We start from the raw sequence: 23989 nt of genomic DNA on the forward strand, positions 1-23989 counted from the left end.
CAAAATTGTTGACAATAAAATCCCAGGGTGCATGTAAAACTATTATTATTATTTAATTTTTTTTCAACAATCACATGTGTCGCTTCAGATGATGACAGTTTCACAGCAGAGTCGACAACAGAGGACACACAACAACAAACAATAGGTGATCAAATAAATAAAGAGAATACATATAATTAAGAACGTTTAAATATTATATTGAAATTTTGCCCAAAGAGTTATTTATGTGTAAGTCAAAAACCCCAGTTAAAACAATTATATTGTAAGAGCTGTGAATGAGCAAATTCACTGATAAAAGCAGCACATTTATTCGGTGGGCAACATTGGAGAACTGCTAAACATGATTGCATTATATTCAGAGGTTGTGTATCGATGGCCAGTGTGAAGTTAAAGCTGCGGTGCCGCCTCCACTTCCAATGCCACGTCTAACAGAAAATGTAAAGTTAAAGCTGTGGAGGTTTAGAGACCAAGGAGAGAACAACTGGTGCATCTGCTCCCAGCCATGTTCCAGTTAAAAATAAACTGTCACGTTTGTGGTCAGTGGTCAAAGAGCGGACATTCAAAAGAGCCATATTGAAGGTGACGGGTCAGAACACATTGGTGTTGGACCGAGCAGCCTTTGTATCACTGATAAAAGCAAAACAAGTATATTCCTAGCACAGAGACACAAGGTCAGACACACACACTCCAGTAGATGAATTAAAGGAATAATAGAGGATTTTTGGCGCGCAATCTGAGTCTCATTTCCTCGTGGCGTGGACAGCCGAGTAGTTCTCCCACATGTCAATCATTCCCTGCGTCCTACTGCACACCTGCAGCCTCGTTCCTGGGATAGCAGCACGTTTCCCTGGCTGCACATGCATGGTTGATATGCTGGTGTGTGTTTAGCGAGTTCCTTCAGTACAAAAATGATGACAGAGAAAGACTGTGTTCGAGCTCAGAAGAGACGGAAATCTGAGGAGACGAGAGATGCGATGCATCCGTCACGCTAATAAACAAATGCATGTGTAGCAGCGAGGCTGTTGCGTGCTTCCACAGGAGGTTTGATGGGAGTCGGCCTCTTGGAAACAACAGGAGGGTGGGGGGTGAGTGTGGTTAGTGTGCGCATGTGCATTCTTTAAAAGGGGACTAACAGTCGCTTGAGTTCTCAAATCGGCAAAAATTCTCTATCCATCCATCCATTTTCTGCCGCTTATCCGGGGCCGGGTCGCGGGGGGAGCAGTCTGAGCAGGGACTCCCAGACTTCCTTCTCCCCAGACACTTCCTCTAACTCCTCCGGGGGGATCCCGAGGCGTTCCCAGGCCAGCCGAGAGACATAGTCTCTCCAGCGTGTCCTGGGTCTTCCCCGGGGCCTCTTCCCGGTGGGACATGCCTGAAACACCTCCCGAGGGAGGCGCCCAGGAGGCATCCGGAACAGATGCCCGAGCCACCTCAGCTGGCTCCTCTCGACGTGGAGGAGCAGCGGCTCTACTCCTAGCTCCCCCCGTGTGGCCGAGCTCCTCACCTTATCTCTAAGGGAGCGCCCAGCCACACGGCGGTGGAAACTCATTTCAACCGCTTGTGTCCGCGATCTTGTTCTTTCGGTCACTACCCAAAGCTCATGACCATAGGTGAGGGTAGGAACGTAGACCGACCGGTAAATAGAGAGCTTTGCCTTTCGGCTCAGCTCCCTCTTTACCACAACAGTCCGATGCAGCGACTGGATCACTGCAGCCGCTGCACCGATCCGCCTGTCGATCTCACGCTCCATCCTTCCCTCACTCGTGAACAAGACCCCGAGATACTTGAACTCCTCCACTTGGGGCAAGGACACCCCACCCACCTGGAGAGGGCAAGCCACCTTTTTCCGGTCGAGAACCATGGCCTCAGATTTGGAGGTGCTGATTCTCATCCCAGCCGCTTCACACTCGGCTGCAAAAATTCTCTATTATTCCTTTAAGTTCATTCATTGTGGTTACATTCAAATTAACCTTATTCTGGAAGTTGAGCGCTGCCAGCCGACTTAATCCTCCTTCCACTTGTATTAGTTAACATAGGGCTGAGAAAATAAGTTTTACATTGACTAAAAAGTCGTTTTCAGACCACCCAGGGAATTGGTTGGTCACATGAATATTGAAAATTTTACTCAAATGAGTCTACTTTATATCACATTTTAGAGTCCAGACTTTTCCCTCCTTCTCCATTAAAATGTGCTTCTACTGCATTGATTTGTTTATGCTGCTGGGAAAGTTATCACTGTTTAAGGCCCTTTAAAGCAAGAGTGAGAAGGTTCTGTGTTTTCTGAATTTGAATGTCAGAATAATAAATCTTATGCTGTGGCTTTTACTAATGGTTATTAATTTACTCATGTCTGTGTGGCTTTTAACAATTTGTGCTGTCATTGTTTTATGGCCGTCTGTTCAAACATCAACCTGCCCTGGAACTATTAATGGAAATAAGCCATTATGGCTAAATCTGGCATATTTACATGGGATCATTTTGATTAATATGCACTGACCCAGTGCAAAACACAAATAAAAAATCGTATTTTTGCTGAAAACATTGCATACCTCAGTGGGCACATCCACATTTCCACTGGGGCTGAGCGAGCGATGTGCGGCTTGGCATTCTGCAAATGTCACTGGGATAGTGTTCACAAATACAACCCGGCACCTTGGAGATTACATTTTATCAACATACAAATGAGCTGGGATTGAGACTGCGCTGGCGCTCTGACCACACAGCCAATGGCCATGCTTAAGTTGATAGGAAAAGGAGCGTGACATTGACTTGACTTGTATAGTACTGGCTGTATTAATGTGTGTAGTAAGTAGTGCAGACTCGATGCAACAGCGTCAACTTAAATATGAAATAAATTTAAAAAAAACAATGACAACCACTCAGAATTGCTAGTCGTTAGTAATATCATTAGACGACTTCAGAATAAGTGGTAATCATGCACAAACAAAAAAGATCATAAATGTAGTTGAAAAGGTGAAGTAACCATCAACCCACAGCTCCCAGAAACCAACACAGCCACTGACCCATTACAATAAGTAAAATCATTTTGAAAAATCAATGAACTGCTTAAAAAACAATCCTATTCTTAACATTAATAAGGTTGTACATTTAGAGATGTATATATATTTATCAAGCAAACCCCTAAGGTCATTTCATCTATAAAATCTCATTATCAGTTACTCTGTCCTTCATATTATGCCTTTGAATGAGTTACGAAGCTCTTAATTATTGCCATACACAAATACTCTGAAGATGAAAGAGCGCTCTCTTCCTTTCAGCTGTTCGGTGTAAGCTGCAGCGCTTTTCAATCACACACATTTACATAAGACGGACCAATATAAATGCAGTCATATGCATAGAAATAGGAGTCGGGAATGAGAGGCGACAGGGGAAAAGCCTACCTGTGAAAATAGCTCAAGCATAAAGCGACATTAATATCTCATCTGTTAGCATTGTCACTAAACAATTCTTCACTGAGACGCAGCCAGGATCAGTTATATAGACTTCCCATGTGTAGTTACAAAATCGATGCAATAACATCTGAAGTACTTGACCTTCAGCTCAGCACGAATAATCATCATTTCCCAGTGGCCACAGTTTATGTACAGTACATTTCAACTTTTTTTTTGTTTTTTTTACTGCACCTCTGTAAAAAAATCCTATACCATACATACATTTATTTTAGTTTTTTGCAAATTGTTGTTGTAGATTTTCAAATTTCTTTATTAAAAAAATCAGTTTGATACAAGATCTTGCAATCTGTTTGTCGCGGCTCCTCATGGTTTGACTTAAAGTGTTTTTATAGGGTTTAAAATGTAACTTCAGTTGTAGTTCCACTCCACCCATGGAAAATATGTGGAAGGTCTGTAATGCTGGTGGTTGGGGTGAAAGGTAAACTCCAGTGAAATGACCAGCTGACCAATAAAAATCAAAGGTATGTAAAAAACAATCTAATAATAATAAGAGCAGCGTTTATAAAAGCTTATTGGAAACGCTTTGGTCTTGGGATATTTTTTGCAAATAAGTGAAAGGGTAACCAGTTCAAAGATGTTCATGCAGACTCTGAAAGGTAAAACATACAATACAATACATTATCTGTTAAGGATGTGCTTAGGCAAAGTGCAGTGCATTTTAAGAAGCATCTGAAGCACGTTGGAAGTGAAATGGCTTTTACAAGAGGCTGATAATTCCTTATGCACATTTTACCAAATCTGAAAAAATAAATAAAAGAAAACAAAGCTCTCTAAGACATCAGTGCAATTTGCTCAAATAAATGATTTGAGAGAAATGTTATTTGTTTGTAAATCTCCTCTGGTTTAGTTGCTTTGTTTCCTGCTTTGTGCATTCCAAATAAGCCCCAAATTATGCAGAGGTGAACGGGCTGTGGGAAGCAGAATGCGGATGAGCACCAATATTATAACACATTAAGCTCACAACAAATACTGGGGCTCTGCATGCGACAAAAGATCAAAATCCTTTCACGTTAAGGATTTGTCTGCATATTTCAGTTTAAGTTTGGGGGGGGGGACTTAACATAGGTGGAATAAAAGACGCTCTGTTCGCATGAGTTTGCGAGTAGATTCAAGGTCAAGCACACTCGAGATGACAAGATGAATGGTTGGATTGAGTTTGGATCTGAATGAGGTGGGCTTGCATAAAAAGGAGGAGTCTGCTGTATCACACAAACAGCTCACGGGAAGAGTTTGATGAGGGTTTGTCAATCGCAGCAGTGGAATATGACACAATCCAACCTGTAAAACAACCTTTAGTTAGTACACGCATTACATTTAGTCAAATAAATGATACACACTACTGGATTGTGACCATGACCATTCTATTTTATTGTTCTTTTGACTATAATGAATGCACCATTGGTAGAAAAAAAATAGAACTCATGTATGACGGTATTGTAAATCAAGTATCATTTAAGTACGGGTGCTCCATCTTTGCTGACAGTGATGTAGCGATGTTACCCTCCACTCCAGAGCAATTCATGCTTTTCATCTGTTTGGAGGCATTGGGGTTCACCACTGTCTCATTACTGTCACCTCTTTTCACATCCACCTTTATTTTCTCAACTGCAGAGCGAAAGAACAGCGAAGAAACCACTTTCGTTTGACATTTCAGTGTGCACCACGTGGCCAACAATAAGACATAAACAGCCCAGATAAAGTGTGATTTCTTTTATTAAAAAGCTTGTTGATGTTTTATTGAAATCAATGAACACGTAATTGTGGACAGTGGAAAATCACAACGGCTACTTTTGCAGAGTAACCATCCAGCAAGGGACTCTGCTCAATTGTTTTCCAAATTGCTCTCCAAAGAATGGATAGTCAATTTATTTTCAATTTGAAGCTTCTATTCTTGTGCAGAGAATGTCTATCCAAACGCCACCCTCCATAGTGCTGCTTTTATACAGTCCGGCCTGTGCGTTCTCAATAGGTGGTGGTGATGTGTGGTCAATGATCCGGCCTTTTGACCAGTAATGCAGCAGGCAATCAAAAAACCCTCACAATCTCTCTTCAAGTATTGCAGCTGCACGGCTAAAAGCCATACTGCGGTACCACCTATAATCTTAAAACGGTGAGCGCGTTGAGTTCTGGGAGTGGTCTTGTGAGGGGTGGGCATGGGTCTTTCCACACCATAGTGTGAAGAACTAGCAGGGCCCTCCATGTCAGAGCTAAAGCCAACCTGAGCCGTCTTTACTAATATCAAGACTAGTCCAGAGACATCAGCTTTAAGGACAATAAAGGATTATCTTATCTTAAAATGCTATTAAGGTGTAACCAGGTGGTTCCGTGTGTGGCATTCGGGTGGTACTATATATGTTTTAAACTAATTTACATTAAATCAAAATGAAGAAAATAAAACCAACAACTCCACCGGGCTTACACCCGGAAAACTAACTAAAAAGACACAGATTCGTTCTTGATTATACAGAGGCAGATTCCAGTTTCATGACATGTAATTTATTTAACAGGCTATTAATTTAATAAATACTTTAACAACACAAGTAGAGGCAATCACAGTTTGTATCACAGCTCTTAATGCGTGGATGTATAGTCTTTTAAGAGTTCAGTGGATCTGGACAACACAGAGCAAGGACATCCATATCAACAGAGGGCAAGGCAACGGCTCCAGCGCACACCACCGCTCCAGAGTTCATGTACTCGGTTACATCACGTAAGCTGCACGGGACCACATGTTGTGGGGCTATGACAGCGAGACCACAACAATCTCGAGTCAGCAGCGATCACATCGGAGCGTTAACAAAGCGGCGCCAGGTGACGGGCCACGGCACTGGAGAGCGGAGGTATGTGGAGCAACACCCAAGGACCCAGGAAGTGCGTTGGTCAGAGGATGAATGACAAAACTGATCAACGTGATTAGCCAATAGGAAGTGGCATGGTCTGCCCGCAGACCATACTGCCACACGTGTATATCAGGCAGTACTAAAATTTGCTACCGCAGCGCGCCAGTGAAAAGGTTGCCTGACCAGCCGTTCCCAACACGTTTTGGCAAACTACTTATCAAAACCGTGTGTGGGTCTGGGGCTCGACCGCTGCGGTTCAATTTCTAGGGCGGAGTTTAGAGCAGAGACAGGACCAATCAAATAAACCCAGAAGTGACGCAAAAAACGCGACACGCTTAGCCGGATATTACGTAGCCCCGCGTTATCCGTCCCCGAATGCAGAAAATATCTCCTGAATCGCGATGACGCCCTTCGTATAACCGCATGTAACCCACGTTCATCACGGCGAGTAGAGCGGCCTTTCCTGATTGTTCAAACCGAAGCGAGAGCAGAAGTAAACACTCGGTCACGAGCCGGGTCGCGAGCCGGGTCACGAGCCGGGTCACGAGCCGGGTCACGAGCCGGGTCCGCCATCTTGAATGTTTTGGAACGGGGGTGAGGAGCTACTTCCGTATCTCAGTGTGACGCGTTAAAACCTCCGACTGGGATTGGATAGGTAAATGGATTACCGACGATTTCATTGGCTCTGACTCCGAATCCAGACCCTTACGCATTCGAACAGAATGTGGGCGGGGCTGGCGGGTCAGGCAAGTGAAAAGGGGGATGAGGGCTGTACCTTTTTGCTTTGTTGCATGTATATTAGCTGTGTGTTTTGTGTACAGTCGATTGCCACTGTTTTAAATTTGCTTTCAATTCCAAGTGTGATTACTTTGTCCTTTGTTTGTGCCAGACTTTATCTGTTTTTTACCCAAATGGTTTGGGCCTGGTTAGGGCTTGGATGGGAGACTGCTGGAATGCCAGGTGTCTCAGTGGGTAGTGCATACTGATGTGTCCTTGGGCAAGACACCCACCTTGCCTCCAGTGTCCAAGTACGCTGTTGTATGAATGAGTGTCGTGAGAGTGAATGCGGGACAACAGATACAACGTTTTTAAGCCAAGTAGTACCGACCTGAGATTTAAGATTTGGATTACAAAAAGCATTAGCGTTTTTCTTCAGAACGTTGAAAAACATCAAATGAAAAGCATTGATATGTTGAAGGAATCCCTTTGGCTTAGAGGGACATTTATAGGTATTTTCAAATAAGAAGTTATTATAATCAATAAATAAAACAAAGCAATGATTATAGTAACTATTTGACTGAAATCTTTATTGAGATGTATAAAAATATATATATAAATCTGGATTTTTAAGGGGAGTAATATCTACATTTTATAAATGCCTTACAGTTTTTCTCGATGGTTTTGATATCTGTGTCAACTCAAAACAGTTCACACCTGTGTCTGAACAAAAGCACGCGGGACAAAAAGACACATTTTGCTTGCAAAAGGCTGTTACTCTCTCAAAACACTTAAAACATGCAGCAAAAGCAAATTTTGCCTTCAAACACAACAACGTGTTGCCAGTTCAAAAGCATCTTTAATCAATCATTTCACACTGGACAACAAAATAAAAAAACATGGCCATCAATATGAACCAGTGCAGCCACATGTCCTGTTGACATGCCAGTGGCATTTCCTTGCTTTACATAGTTATACTTTACACAGAAATACTCGAAATCAGAGACAATTCCATGCCATTATTCTCAAAACTTTGGCTTAAAACTGAAATACAGAGAAAAATAGTAAAAATATGGGAACATACAGTAACTACATACATACAGTTCAAATTAGTAATTGTCTATTCGTTCACGACGAAAGGGCCACAGGTTCTCATCCACATCGCATTCCATATTTTCTCTGGCAATGCATCGAGGGAAAAATCTCCTTGCATGGCGTATCCAGCCCCGACATTGTTCAGCACCAATTTCCTGGGCACCTATGGGTGGAGAGTGACTAATTGAAGAATTGTGCAAAGGAGTCTGAATCAGCGATTCAGACTTATGCAAGGAATCTATACCACCTGTGAAAAGAGGTTTTCCTTTTGTTTAGCACGGGAAAACCAATAGCGAGTTTGGGGTTTTTGAATGACGTTGTTGGCGTGCTCGTTTATGAAAGAAGGGGCAAGAATCAGAAAGTTAAAATCAATCAGATGTTTAATCCCTGCCATTTACAAGACTAATACAGATAACCAGAGAGCTTACCTAAAATGTCCCTAACGAATGTGAGGCGACTTACACGGGCGTAGTCCGGACGCGCCCTGTCCCTGTGCGCTCAAACAATTTATACATTTTCATATGGGGCGTGATATGAAGGTTGTATTCTTCCATTCGCTGTTCCATCGCACAGCGATGTCCTTGGGTCTGCAGCTTTCTCCTTATCTAGGAATGTGGTCTGTGTGAGACCAGTTTCAGCACAACTTAGTGACTAAAATGAATACAATCTAAAGTTAATATAGTTGGAATTCCCTTATAATATCAAAGTACAGTTTTAATACAATTAAGTAAAGTTAATATTTGGTATTCCCTTCAACGTCTCTGTTAACTGTTTTGCAAAAGATTGTGAGAAATGTGTGAACCTAATGAAAATGTATAAACACATTCGCAAGAGATGACTTCTGCTGTGCAGAGAAAGAAGTCATGAAGACCAAGTGGGTTCTAGTTTACCTAAGCAGGTAAAAGCAATCGAGAAAAACTGTAATGACCTGGACAGCTAATCTACTAAATAGATTAAAACTAAATGAGGAGAAAAGGATGTAATTTTGTTTTGAAGACTGAGGAGTGGAAACATTTATTTACCTTAAAAAAGGAATTCTGTTGGATGAATGTGGCCCGTTTTTTTTATAACACCATGTCAAAGTGCTCATTACTCACAGGAAGGGGCTGAATATTGGAGACATTGTGGTTGCCAGGAGGCTCATCATTATCATGTATTCTGGGACTGTCCTGTTGCACAGAAATATTGGACAGAAATTAACAAGGCACTGCAGACTCCATACCTCTCAATTTCAGAACTATGTGTTTGGGCCTCAAAACCCTGCCATGAACAACACAAATGGATGCATTTGGAACATACTTCTGGCGGCCGGGAAAAAAGCCATCACAAAAAAATGTATGACACAAACTGCACCAACAATAAAGGACTGGGCCGACACCATAACTGGGGAAAAACTCACATACAGACTGGAAAATGGACAAATTGAACAGAAACTGGACTAAATGGGTCTCTCATCTTGTACCATATGTGCCTTAGCCTTTCTTTTTTATAAATATGCCCATGGCTACAATCCGACCTATTCAAACAAAACAAATATGAATAAAATCATAAATAATAACAGTAGTTTACCGTCAATGGCTGGCATTGTCCAGTGCCTGGGGTTCTCAACATGAGAACATGGTTTGTAGTTAAGTCCAACACATTAATCAACAGTGCTGTATATTAAACCACTTCTATCTTCAGGGAGTGTAAATAATAACAAATGTACAAAGTCAGAAGAAGTCAGTATCCATCAGCACTGTTAAAGAAAGTGTTCTCTTGGATTTCAATTCTCTTCTTGGTGGATCAAGTAGTGCTACATTCACATTTTGTACAAGTGCAGATGGAAAAGAGGAGTGACCCATCTTAAGAAGCCATCTTCAGATTCAACACGGTTTACAAAAAGGCACTGTAATGTCTATATATAAGAAGTCGGCAGTTCCTTTAACCTGTGACAACATTTGAAAACATGTTTTTGATAACACACCCTGAACATATTGATCCCTTTCTCTACACAACATGACTTTCCCACTACAAATGTCCCCTATGCAAGTATCTCCAATCCATCTCTGCCATTATATCATTTATTAAAGTACCTATACCCCGGGGACACATGTTATGGTTCCTCCTTATTTCTAAATTAAACTCCATAATGAATTACTGCTGCTGTTTACGTTTAATCAATATCTAAATAATTAGTGGAAATGATCTGTTTGCTGACTGTGTAATGAGAGATGACGCTGGGGGAATTATACAACATAACCTTTGAGCAATGTTTTGCACAGTAAACCAGTGGCAAAGGTGACAGCAAGAAAATGAAGACCAAACAACTGCCAATTAAAACATTTATGAGCGTTTTTCTTAATTTGCCTGAAATGTTCCTCAATATTGCATTAAGCTTATTTATCATGAATTAATTAAATTAAAGTTGTTTTTTTTTATTTTCTAAAGAAATTCCTTGAAAAAACATGCGGACTGTGAGCAGGGTCACCTCTCCACAGTTCTGACCTGTAACTTGCCACCAACTGCTTGTTTCCATAGCGATAGATCAGTTTAATGCCATACGGTGGAAGATTCCAGACAAAGCAATACCATCTCCAAAGACACAAGTAGGTGGCAGATTACAGCAGAAAGGTTTAAAGAATCCCTCATCGAAAACATTCTTGAAGTTGCATTTTGGTTTATTCGCGCACATGTAAATTTCTGCAGCTTTCTCTCTTCAAACCCGCTCCGAAGCTACACATTATGTTTTTATCTAGTAAACTCCATGTTTATCTTAAGCCAATACAACTTCACCTCACACATTCTGATCATTTCTGAGGACAAAATAAATCATGGCATGTTAGAGTTGTTGGCATTTTGAAGATCTATACATGTATATAATATTAAGTTATATGTTGTCTTATGAAGTCAAAAGGCATAATGCATAATAGATAATATATTGCTTATGTGGCTAGAATACTCCACCAGTACTGTATCCCAAAAGCAGGGCCCTTTTCCCTCAGCTTCCATCAGAGAAAAACAAATAGCTGGAGGTAGAGTCCTATGTGCAGCTTTTAACCAAAGAGAGTTTTAGATCGAACAGCAAAAACCTCACATAACTTAAAAACTCGCCAAACGTCCAGAGATTAGCAAAAACAATATACAAGAGTAAACAAAAAGCCTCTATGGAACAACCCGATAAGCTGCTGAGTCACTGCGGTAAATACATTCATCACACACAGAATACTCTTAAATGAATGCTTACTTTAGTGTTTCGCATCTTAAAATATCCATGTTTTAACATTTGTCTGACTGAAAATACAAGTATTGCCTGGGATCCAGACAGGTCCTTTCTGTATATTCTGTTCTGAAGTTCTAGTCTGGTAGACAACAAAACAGAAATCGTCGAAACCTTAATTTATAAGTTGTATTTATATAATGAAGATAAAACAAAAGAAAAAGAAGTGGAGCCCTTATTCGTACCAGATGGTTTTATTATGTCAATGCACACTTTAGAAGCAAAAAAAGCCTTGGCATCCTGCAAAGAAAACCAACATTTGAACAATACAAGTCATTCGCTTGAGCCTGTATCCTCCAGTCATCGAATGGACTGCGTTACATATTATTGCAAAGGGTCACTTTTGTTAAAACGTATCAGCAAAAAAAATAATGGAGCTAAAATAAACTTTGTGGTTACATAAAATATGGGTCGTTTCATTGTTGTATAGTGGAAAATACATTTTCATATGCAAACACACACAATAAAATAAAACAAATGAAATGTGACCCATAACAAAAAGGTGAACATAACTGAATCAAACTTCTACGCTAAGGGTGTTCAAATCACAAAAGACTAATCATTTGTTGGTTTATTTTAATACTCAAACTATTTGAGGTTGTATCAAAAACTTTGTAAAAAATTAGGAGATTTATTGTTGATAATTTCCAGTGATAATGTAAGTTGATGTTTTAATAAAAGTAAGTTTAATGATCAGTCGTTTTTGTTGCTTCATTATCCATCTGAGACATATTGGCACAAAATATTACTTGGGTAACTGGAGAGAAGAATTACCTCAGTAGATAAAATACAAAGTACAAAAATAAAATAATATTCCAAAATAAACTGTAGGGCTTTTGTTTCCAAATATGTACATTTTTGGTGCCATTTTTCTACGGTGTGAATCTGGTAACGTTGGCCAGTTACCACTGTCCTGACTGAATTGGTTTTATCGTTACATTAATTTTCAGATGGTTTAAGATAGTTTTAAAATGCATTTTCACACTGAAATACACAACTAATAAGTTAGTGTTAATTTATTTTAGCCATATTTATATATTAATAACCAAGTGAAACATGTTAGTGTTTTGCCTCGAGTATTTCTCTATCAAGACTAATAGCTGAAGCCATGATTGTTTAAGCCCCTGCAGGTTATTTTAGTGAGGCAATCCTTTCCTTCAGGCTTTCCTCCCCTCAAAACGAAGATAATACTACCTGAAGATCATCCATTATACACTGAGGAAGAGAAGAAAAGAAAGAAAACAAAACAAAATCAATGAAATAAACAAACGATTTATTCATTTCTAAAATCATCTTAGGCTACCTTGTTATTCTCATCAATACTAGACATTGTGAATAAAGACAGAAAGAGATAACACGTGTTAAAAGGCAAACCATATTGAATCGGATAAAACACAAGCTCATTCATCCACCCACACACAGGGCTCCCATTCTTATGTCTTCTAGAGTTACTCGAGATCAGTGTGTAGCTTTATCTTTATTTGTAGCCAAACATAGTCATCCATAATTAAAACAACTAAACAAAAAACATGACGCCTGCAGTAGTCTGATGGCAGTTCACAAGCAAGAAAACAGTTGTTAGGCGAAATGATTCAGTCGAGACAAAAAAAAGAAAAGAAATGTGAAACCCTACAATAATAAAATCACTGTATCCAAATCAGAAGAAAAGTAATCAAATGCTGGGAAGGGAGAGCACACCTTCCCTTTGACCAAAACTGGTCTAGAATCAGAAATCCAATGTGACAAGCAGTTGTTTGTCTTAGGCCACAATAGAAGCCGGGCTACCACTAAAAACAGTAGTCCATCCCAGCTGTTTCAAGCAAACATCCCCTCATTCGACTGAAAATCCCCACCCAATCCCTGACTAGAGACCCCTAGAGTTGTTTTGTACTTTAGCACCGCTCGTCGTTCCTCCAAGAAAATGTCCTGACAGATAACACCAGAAAGGAAACAGTCGCAGTTCTTCAGGCATCCGCTCACTCCGCCCTACCACGGGGCGGGATATAAAAGTCTTAGGGGGGCACGTATGGGGGTGGGGATCTGTAGGGGGTCATGTTCTTGGGACGGGAGCCCTTCCCTTCCATTGGTGTAGAGAAGGGAGGAGGAGGCTGGTAGGGCGGAGCGTTGGGGTCCTCGTCCCGCAAAGCTGTATACTCCCCCAGCAGTTCTTGGTTTAGAGGAGTCGTCTCTGGGGTGGCCATGTTGGGGTATTCAGGGGGTGGTAGTGGGGGCTTTTCTTCTTGGAGAATCAGAGGCATACTCGAGGATGGAGGAGGTTTGGAATCATCCAGTTCATCTGCAAAAATGATAGGCACACCTTTCTTGATGAAGGTAGCTTGATCCTCAATAGTAAGCTTGCCCTTTCGCTTCTTCCTATAGCATATCATGGCAATGATACCTGCAATGAGCAAGATCGCCGCCACCACCACTGCAGGGATGACTGTGTGCAAATAGACATCATCTGTGCTTTGGCGACCTGTTCCCAACGCGGGTGTGACGGCTGGTGGCTCTGGTATATCGATCTCTCCTGGAGGAATAAAGGAATGTGTTCTGCAGCTGGCCCGGCCCTTCACTGTGACATCTAAAGGTCTGAATTCAGGCTCCATGGCGTAACGGAAGGGCTGTGAGGGCCTCCCATCTGCACTGGCCAGGGTCCGGCTCATGGCTATGAGCTGTTCCTTGGGACACGGGTGCTGTGAGAGGCTAGTGTTTGTCCATTCAAGAACAATAGATCCTTTGCTTATGTTCCTGATACTCACAGTACTGCTGTTGCGATCTCCCAGTGCATAAGCTAGCTTCTTGACCAGTAGGATTTTCTTATGAATGTCATTAGTTATAGAATGTGGCTCACCATCAAATCGAGCAATAAAGATGACTGGAGTTTTGTCGTTAGAAGGCCAGCGATTTACACGTACTTCAAAAGCATCAATAGCATTGAGACCACCCTTGTCTGTCGCCTGCATAAAGTATTCATGTTTTCCAACATGTTTAACATCAGGAATCCCATAGAGAAGTTGACTGGTAGTATTGAACTGAATCCAGGAACCTTCTCCAACAACCTCATTGTGATTCTGTCTTAGAGACAGGCGCAGCTTGTCTGTTGTACCATCTTGATTATCAAAGAAAGTATCTGAAGGAATCTTGACCTCAAAATAGGTTCCAACCAGTGCGTTTACCTGGTCTATTGCGTTACGCAACTCGGGTTTCTCATTGAAAGGATCTGGGATGACACCTGGAGATTGTGTGCTTGGTGGCTTAGCAGTAGTGATCTTGGGTTCTTTTGGTACTGGGGATGATTTGGGCTTTTTGGGCTTTCTTGTAGGTCTGCGAGTAGGTGACGGTGTAGCCGTGGGTTGCACAAAAGGAGGCCTGGTCATAGTGGGCTGGATAAATATAGAACTTGTGGTCTCCATAACTTTTGTTGGGGGAGGAAGTCCCTGGGTAGGAGTGTGGGCAATGGTGTCACGGAATCTGATGGTGGGTTTGCCAGGGAGAGGAACAGGGCCTCTTGCAGGAGGGACAGAACTTTCAGTCGGTGCAGCAATGGAAGGTGAGGAGAGAGTTGGCACAATTCTCACAGGTGGGGGGTCCACTGCAGTTGTCGGGGGAAGAACAGCAAGAACGGGTGTGGGGGTGTTGTTTAATTGCCTCCTCACACGTTTGGGGATATGAGGTTTCTTGTTGGCGATGTGCCAGCCAACAACAGGGTATCCGAGTTTAGCCGACATTGTACCCTCTTTTGCTGGGCCTTGGACGCCGTCGATGTTGGGGATGTTGCTTTGGTCCAATGAGCAGCCAAGTTTCCAGGACAGCAGGGCTCCATTCTCCACAACCTGAGAAAAAAAACAAAATATAAACCAAAATTATTAATACATTAAAAGGGTAAAACATCAAAAGTGTGTCATTTTGGTTACACTATATAATCTGATGGCTTTTGAAGGGAAATGTAGCTTTAAATAGGCTTGTCACAACAATATCACTCACCTTCTTGGCATTACCAGGACCAGCCATGAATGCCGTCATGTCAAACAGCCTATTGTTGACCACTGGGAGAATCTTCATGTGCTGCAGTTCCACTCCTGAGAACTTCCTCATATTATTCAGCAGGGCTACTCTCTCTGCTGAGTTCATTTTGGTCAAATCTGCATCAAGAATGACGGTCAGGACGGTAACAGGATCCTCATTGTTACAAGAGAATGGTTGAACCTCCTCTTGTGTGGATGCTACTTGAATTGATTCAATGTCCATATGGTCTTCTGGATGTACCACAATGGAAAACACCTCTGAAGAAGACGAGGACTGTTTGTTGTCTGCAATGGACACAGATATGTAATGGACTCCTTTGTCCTCCTCCAGTGGCAAACCCTGCAGGATTCTGTTGTGGGCATCCCAGTGCAACCACTCAGGAAGTGAGTCCTTACCCATCTCGGTGATCTACAACACAGAGCAAAAATACAGTATTAGTATTATTATTTTAACCAAAATTATAATATACAAAATACAAATATTAAGTGTGCCGGCCCTATTTACGGTATACTGAAAAGTAAATTACTGTAAAGTATATTGCTTGATATTGTGTGTGACTGGAGATAAGGCTAAGAAATAGATCAAATAGCAGTGACAATAACTGTCCACTCATAAATCCAAATTAAAGAATACACTGCTCTCCTCAGAACCTACCAGTTAATTTTGCAATTAAGAAATCCTTGTTGATAATACAGAGAGGCAATGCTCCCTAGACACATCATTAATGCTCTAACCGGCACATGAGGCAGAGGTGGGTGAGACAAACACAGACACTAATGCACACAAAAACCACACACATTCAAGCAGACTACAACAGACACATGGACAAAAGAAATGTAAAGACACACTTGGAAAAAGTAAATAAACACTGGAATTATTTAATATTATTTCAACCTCTTTTTAATCCGTTAGGACTGGCTAAGATTCAAACTCGTGTATAGGCCGGGCCTACATATATAATAAAGTGAAACAAACATTATAGATGTATAGCTTTGGCAAGACTGCATTTCCAACTATTATTTATCACTTTCTCAAGGCTCCAAAAGCAAAGGCATCATTCTATCTGTGTTTTGCAGAAGGTCAGGGAAAAAAGCTTCCTAGCTGCAATAATTAAAAAAAAAAACGAATTAAAAAATAAATAAGGCGCTGAAGCTGGAATTAGGCCATAAAAACAAAACAAACAGAAATGTAATAGCCATGCAATCTATTTACTGTACATCAGGCTTTTCAGGTAATACAAAGTTTCATCTGACCTTAAGCAAACTTACATTTAAGAAGCCTGTTTTTAGGCCCTGTTTGTTTCATAATACCAGTATTAATTCTGCACCGTTTGTTTCCCTTTGTGCTTTCTTCCCATGTCACCCAACTCCTCCACACCATGGAGCCCTTAGTTCTGCTGCCACTGCTTTGAAATGTCATTATCAGAATATGACAGGCCTTTTTTACTCACAGATAAAAGCTTATTTCTGGTTTTGGTGCCGTCAGGGAGATATCTCATACTTCTACTTATACTATCTCAGAATATTAAATCCATTTTTGAAAATTACCGCATAATTCACACTTAAATCATGAGTCAGTGATAATAAATCAAAAACATGCAGCACTGCCTCTTCTGGCATTTAGGCTTTTATTCAATTGTATTCAATATTGTTCAATTTGCCATCCAATGTAGAGACAATAGGTGATTTTACACACTTTGTCAGTACATGATGATGATGAAATTCTTAAACTGTGGCCTCCTTGTGCATTTGTTTTTTACCATTTTACCATATGTCATTGCTCTCGCTTATGGAATAGTCTGACACTTGACATACTGTAGCTAATTAAATCAGAGAAGGCACAATAAAAGGACAACTTGGTTGCCAGACAGTAATCTCATCATAACTTAATTGCCCGGTAAATTACAAAAGGGTATCTGGAACACACAAGGAGGATGACTTAACGGACGATCACTTATTATTTTGGCAATTGAACATAGGTGGGTGACAGGGGTAGGTTGTGTGTTAATTGTTTTTAATTCTCGGTCAGCAAAAAGGTGAAACTGCAACATGTCAAGTGCAGACAACAGGTAGATTTATGTCAATACCCTAGTTCTTGGCACAGAATGATAGGCATGATTGCATAGTTGTATTTATAGCTGTATAGTTTACCCCTCCAACCAAAGGCGGATAATTAAAAACACAAAGAATGATAATCTCATCAAAGTAAGGACTCGTTTGATCATCTTTTAACAGCAGCGCTCACACACACATAGCTGCTAAGGCATCATGGCAATCAAAGTACTAAGCTACTGTGATGGGCACAAACCAGCATGTTTTTATGAGCGACAGGCATGAAATATTATGTGACATTATCGCACATCACTGGCCTCATCCTTATTTTACTCGGCATACCAGCACAGCCGCCTCATTTTTTCTGTTTAGAGTAACAGTCCTGATAGAGGAAAAGGGGATCTGAAATGTCGAGGTTACGCAAAAAGAAGTGATTGCATTCGATACTTTCAAGGGATTTTTATAGATTGTATTTAAAATTGGAAGATGACGGTTTAAGATATGCATGACAAATGTAGCAGAAATAAAAGCTGCGTCTGAATCAGCATTTTCCCAGGGATGACCAAAATGAAACAAGTCTTAGTTCAATTCTTACGTTTTTATACTGAGGTCTCTTTAAAAAACGCTTGGTACTTCTCGTAAAAAGGTCTAGCTAAAGGAGAAACATCGCCCCCTGGTTTATGTTTGATCAAATGAAGTGAAAATCTTGCCAAAACAGTAATTACACTACAGCATGTCAAGACATACCTTCTGAAATGAAAATGTTTCCTTTATCCTCTTGTAGAAAACACTGAATACGCAATCGGCTGTGGTTTATTCACATAAATGAAACTTTGACAGAAACCATCCATTTATCCCCACCCTGAGCATTGAACACTCCTGACCTTGCACTTCTGAACCCATTTGAGAGCCGCTGTTATTCCTACCATGACACTTTACACTGCCACTTGTTTCATCTCCAGGGATTTGCGATGAAAACGCGCTTTCGCAAAGAAACACACCAGCGAGGGAAGCGGAATGCGTGGGGGAAACGGATGGCGACGGAGACAAAGACGCCGAAGCATATGCGCGAGATGAAAGAGAGGTCAAGCAAGAGGAACGGGATCCGACCGAATCTCCACACAGCAATATGATGAGGCATGGAGTGTGTCTGCCGTCGTGGGAAGAAAGCCGATTATTGTAGCAGCGCGGGGGGACATGAAGAAAGGTGGCTATTGTTAACAGCGACCGGGCTGACAGCTCCACTGATAAGCCTCATATATTGGCAGACGACGGGATGAGGAGGACGAGATGGGGCATCCTGGGATATGGGAGAACGGATAAGAAGCTTGATGTGGAGGAAGTGAAGATATATGGGCCGATGGGAGAGGACAGTTGGGAGGGAGCAAGGAAGCAACGTAATGAGAAAAAATAGAACCAGGCTACGGCAGGAAGGGAACAGGCAATGTTTTTTGTTTTTTTCGTAGAAGAACATGAGAGGGCGCACGGGGAATTGGCATAGTCGAGGTAGTGGAAAAAAGGAGCAATGGGCAGGATGGATGCTGGAGTTATAGTTGTGCAGGAGCTGGGTGGGGGGGCTTATGGGTGGCCAAGAAGCAGGCGGATGTTTACGAGGGGAAATCAATCTTACAGCCCATTTTCTACCGTTAAAAAATCATTTGCGTCACCAGGACCACAGCAGGCCTCTTTACACTCTTAACAGTGCAATCTAGAAATGATAATACTCTATCATTGATGCCAGCAATGCAAATAAACAAATAAACCGAACACAACACTTGTTAAAGTTGAGCTTAAAGTGCATACGTCAATAGGTCCAAGAGAGCAACCAGTCACTTTTTGCAAAATAGTGTGATTTAAATTGACAGTGACATTGATGCATAAACTCCAGCAAGTAAGTCTTCATCTTATTTTTATATTTGCAACCTGGAGGCACATCCTGAGCAGCGGAACATGTTTAGAGCGAAGACAACATTGTTTTTCTGAATCTGGTCTATAAAAAGGAGGTCTTCAAATCTTTCTGCAAAATGACTTTTATCGTCACAAAAAATAATAAATCAGCTATTTTCAAATTGTTGATGTAAAATCCATACTTCACATTACCATAAACATTAAGCTAGTAGATTTAGAAAGGTCATTATTAATATTTTATACAAAGAAACACAAAAGAGCTGTAATGCTTCCTCTGAAAGGTTTGGAGTTTTCAGAAGAAGAAAAAAACGTATAGGTTCTAGGTTTGTTGACTCAAGAGCCGCTTGTGAATGGAAAGAGTAAAAGTTCCTCTATGGGTCTGCACTATTTAACACAACAGACATTTTGCTCTTCGTTTCTGATCCATTAATCACATATGGAATACATTTAGGTCTGTGGGATGAACTCAAATATTCAGTGCACGACTCAGAAACAGCTAAAAACAGTAATGGACAAAGACGCATATAATATCCACGACTCACTAATGCAAGTCCAACAACATAGGTGGGCAGATTAATCCAAATATTGATAATATTGTGAATCTTGTTTTGAAAGTATGTACAATTTTAATATCAAGTATATTGTTTGAAAAAATGCAGCTAAAAGAGGCGATTTTAGCACATATCATATAATACCTTCTAAATATTGTTTTCTCTCCACTATTGCATAAAGATCAGATCAATACGTTTTATTGCACTTAAGTAGTATGTAGCAAACAGAAGCGGCTCCTCGTGGGACTCCAGCTGTGTGGGTGAAAGGCAGGGATAGTGAGTAATTCTGGTCAGGGCCGCAGTCAGAGTTACTGCTAAAACTCTGCAGAAAACCAACCACATGCTTGGATACAGATAGCACGCTCATACTAATAATAGTCCAATCAAAAATAAACTGGTCTTCTTGAGCACTTTAAGTTAGAAAAATAACAGATGACTTTGCACATCAATGCTGAGACGGGTGCAGAGGATGAATGGGAATAACCGGTTAAACTGTGAAAGAAGGGGTCCCGCACGTCTTCCAAAAATATTATTTATTAACAGTGCAATGCCCTTCTTCAGGGAAAATGTTTTCTACGTTTGGCCTGGAAATACAAACTTATCTTTAACCAAAACTTTGAACAGGCATTTTTTGCTGACAATTATATACATTTTTTAATCAAACAATAATTGTTTTAGAAAAAAATAAAAAGCATAAAGCTCGTCTTCAAGACCCTTCCAAATCCAATCATCTTCATCATTGTAACAGAGTGCATCCTTAAAGACTCATTAGATGTCCAATGAAGAACAGGGTTGAGCCTCCGTTTGACGCTAGGTCAGCCATTACACACTTTTTTCTCTTTGACACCATGTGAATAAAACATGAAGTATCGTTATTGAGCTAGCTCTAGGTGCAAACCATGCTGAAACATGTCTCTGGGATAATGAGAGACATGATGTCCAGGGTGTTTGACAGGGGAAATGGGTTCACTTTTGTATTTACAAAAAAGGTGCACAGATTTAAGATATTGGAACATAATTGTTATAGCTATATTTAAAATGATTATTGTTTAAATTGCTTTAGTTTCTTTGAATGATCCATTTTCATAATATTTTTTTTAAACAGAGCAAACAATATATATTAGGTGTCCACATGGCTGGAAACACTTCGTTTGTGAGAAGTGTTCATCAACAGGCCACTGCATAATTACAGTGAGCTGCTGCAGCTAAATATAATCTTCTGATACAACTTTCTGAAGCCAAATATGGCTTGGCTCATAAAGATGGGAAAACCAATGAAAGCAGTCTGCACTCAGGCACTTCCTATTGGGTGACAACCAAGCATGCAGGAGGGTGCCAATTCAAAACCTTAGGTTGCCTGGAAACAGAAAGACACTGCTAACATCATATTTTTATGAAGTCTTAAAAGTGTGTAAAGGACTAAAATAAAACAAATTCAATGATTTACTATGTGTGCAATCCCACGGAGGATAAAAGAACAGTTAAATAACTTGACTTTACAGGAAAGAACAGTTTGTGGGTAAATTTGAAGGGGCATATAATTCAGGAGATATAAATCAAGTCTCGTCTGCTGTACACTTAATTGCATAGCAACACAGCCACTACCACACACTGGTGCCTGTAAACCCGCTGTATGCTACCTCCGCGCCTGGGTTAGGGTGACTCATATGTTCTGCAGTGTGTTTTTATCTTCAATTGGCCTCCTCCCTTTTTCTTCCTTAATACCACTTTTCCACTTCAATCCTGCCAGCTAACAGTACAGAGCTGTAAAGGCTCGAGAAACGGTCGATGTTAAGCAGTGGATGACATCAGTGAACATGCTTTTGTCACAACAGCCTTGAGTCTCTAAATAGACAGGTAATCCCAGGCATGCGGAGAATTTGTAATTGCTTTAAAAGAGGGAGACAAATATTTGCAAGGTAATGGGTTAATGGAGAATAAATGAATGAATGAATGGCAGTGGCAGAACAGCGAGTGCTTTCGGCAGAATTGTAACAAGATTCTTGAAATACAGTGAAAGGGAAGGAGATAGCAGCAGCAGCAGCAGCAGGAAATTGAAGAGGAGGAGAAGGAATGTAATGAACTGAAAGCTAAAAGAACAAACAGAATGGGGTGGAGAAGAAAAAGCAACTCCATCCTCCCTAAAAATGGGCTCATGGGGAAGGGCCGTTTACACATTTACAAGACCTGTCTCCATTCATCAAAAGACGGGCGATCCAAAACTGCAGTCGATGTGTCCCGACAGCCGCAGAGTCCCGCAATCTCTCAGCGCTGACAAAAAGTACTTAAATATGCATGTGTAGCATGTGTGGACACACTGAAGAGTTGGCGACAAGAACACAATGTTTATCATTGAGCCTTTTCACATGCATCCCTCATAAAAGGAGTTGGCTTCCTCCCAATATTGCCATCAAGAAGTTTGCTTTGCTGAGTAAAGAATGCTAAAAAGAAGTAATTACAAAGCAGTTTTAAATCCACAACAGAACACAGCATATGCTCGCAGGCACAACACACGTCGACAACAAAGAGAACCGACAGAGAACAGAAGAATTTTCAGCAAGTCGGTTTCAGGAACGAAACTGAGTGTGTGGGGGGGGGGAAAGAATGGACAAGGAAAATCTGCAGTGCCAGCCAGCCAGTCCATCAGCCGATCAGCTAATTATGTTGGTAATTGTGGTAATGAGGCTATAGAGAGCCCTCATCTGTTGGCCAGGAAAGCCTGATCTTGCAGCCACATTCATTAATAACAGTATAGACCGTACAAGCCCTGTAGGGCATTTCTGTCCCGGCAGCACCTGCATACAGATGATGCCTCTGCCGCAAAGGTCCTGCCATTTCACCCCGCAGCGACTCCACTAAATGATCTCTGTAAGGATGTGCTTCCTGCTTCACACAAGACTTGTGCAGTTCTGGCATTTAGTCAAAAATGTCAATAGCAAAAATTATATTTATTTATATATATATATATATATATATATATATATATATATTTATATATATATATATATATATATATATATATATATATATATATATATATATATATATATATATATATATATATATATATATATATATAGTACTGAAAATTATTACTAAATAATTATTTCAAGGATGTGTCGGCATACTAGGGCTGCGCTATTTTGGGGGATAAAAAATAAAAAAAAAATTCATATGCACATTGCACAGCTCCAGGAGCATTAACATTGGAAGGATAATGCAAACATGAACTGAATGATCTCGCTATGCTAAATTAATGTAGGCCATTGTATGCTGTATGCGTGTAAATACTGAGATTAATTGTAAAGTTTTATGCAGAATGCAGAAAACACATTTGACGCTTTCATTATGACCCCAAGGGCTACAGAAGGACATCTGGAGTTAAGCTACAGTCTGGTACAAGCATCTATGCTTTTGTTTAATTGTACATTAGTTAATAAATAAAATCAACTTGCAATTTAAATTTGGCAGGGGTTAGGGTTACATCTTTATCATTACATCTTTATCATTACATTTTTCCAATGTAATCTGATGCTGATAACATAAAATGTGCTAACATTTTAAGATGAAGTGGTGCAATAACGAAAAGGTTCACAATACAACAATGCCTGACGTGGTATGACACTATGTTTTAATGCCTAACCATGCAGTACATCACGGGAAAGAATATCTTCTCTAAACCTAAATAAGCATAGTTAGGGATAATATAGCGAGAACAATTATACTGATGATATAGAATAATCAGAGAAAAGAAAAGAAACCCACAGATTTAATGCTTTGGTGCAGTTTATTTTTCATCCAGTGTTTGCGCTAGGTCTGACCGACGGTGTATAAAGTCAGTAACAAGAGCCACATTAGGTGTGTAAAAAAAAAAATCTGCTCTCTGAGGTCAATGTCCTGCACCTAGAAGCAAATCCTCTGCGTGTGAAGTGAATGAATAAAAGCTGCTGCTCTCATTGATGGGCCCTGGTGTGCTCTGCAAAAGGTGAATGGGCAGTCAGGGCTGTCACGGAGCGGGAGACCTCTGGCAGATTTTCATAAGAAAGGGCTATTAGTATGAGTGCAACGG

The 23989-nt window shown here is 40.6% G+C and overlaps 1 protein-coding gene across 1 annotated transcript in view; it reads right to left on the bottom strand.

Moving 5' to 3' along the window:
• Positions 1-11559: 11559 nt before the first annotated feature.
• Positions 11560-23989, bottom strand: part of dag1 (dystroglycan 1) — a 38269-nt gene continuing 25839 nt past the window's right edge. Inside the window, exons 3-4 of the mRNA XM_072452077.1 lie at positions 15369-15818; positions 11560-15217 (exon numbers count right to left, since the gene is read on the bottom strand). Coding sequence (XP_072308178.1) covers positions 13397-15217; positions 15369-15818 — 2271 coding nt within the window. The 3' untranslated portion in view covers positions 11560-13396. The remainder of the gene's footprint in view (positions 15218-15368; positions 15819-23989) is intronic.

The sequence above is a fragment of the Eucyclogobius newberryi genome, unplaced genomic scaffold (genome assembly GCF_026437365.1).
Source record: "Eucyclogobius newberryi isolate DKJ021-1_F unplaced genomic scaffold, fEucNew1.0.hap1 SCAF_19, whole genome shotgun sequence".
In the NCBI taxonomy this organism is placed as follows: Eukaryota; Metazoa; Chordata; class Actinopteri; order Gobiiformes; family Gobiidae; genus Eucyclogobius; species Eucyclogobius newberryi.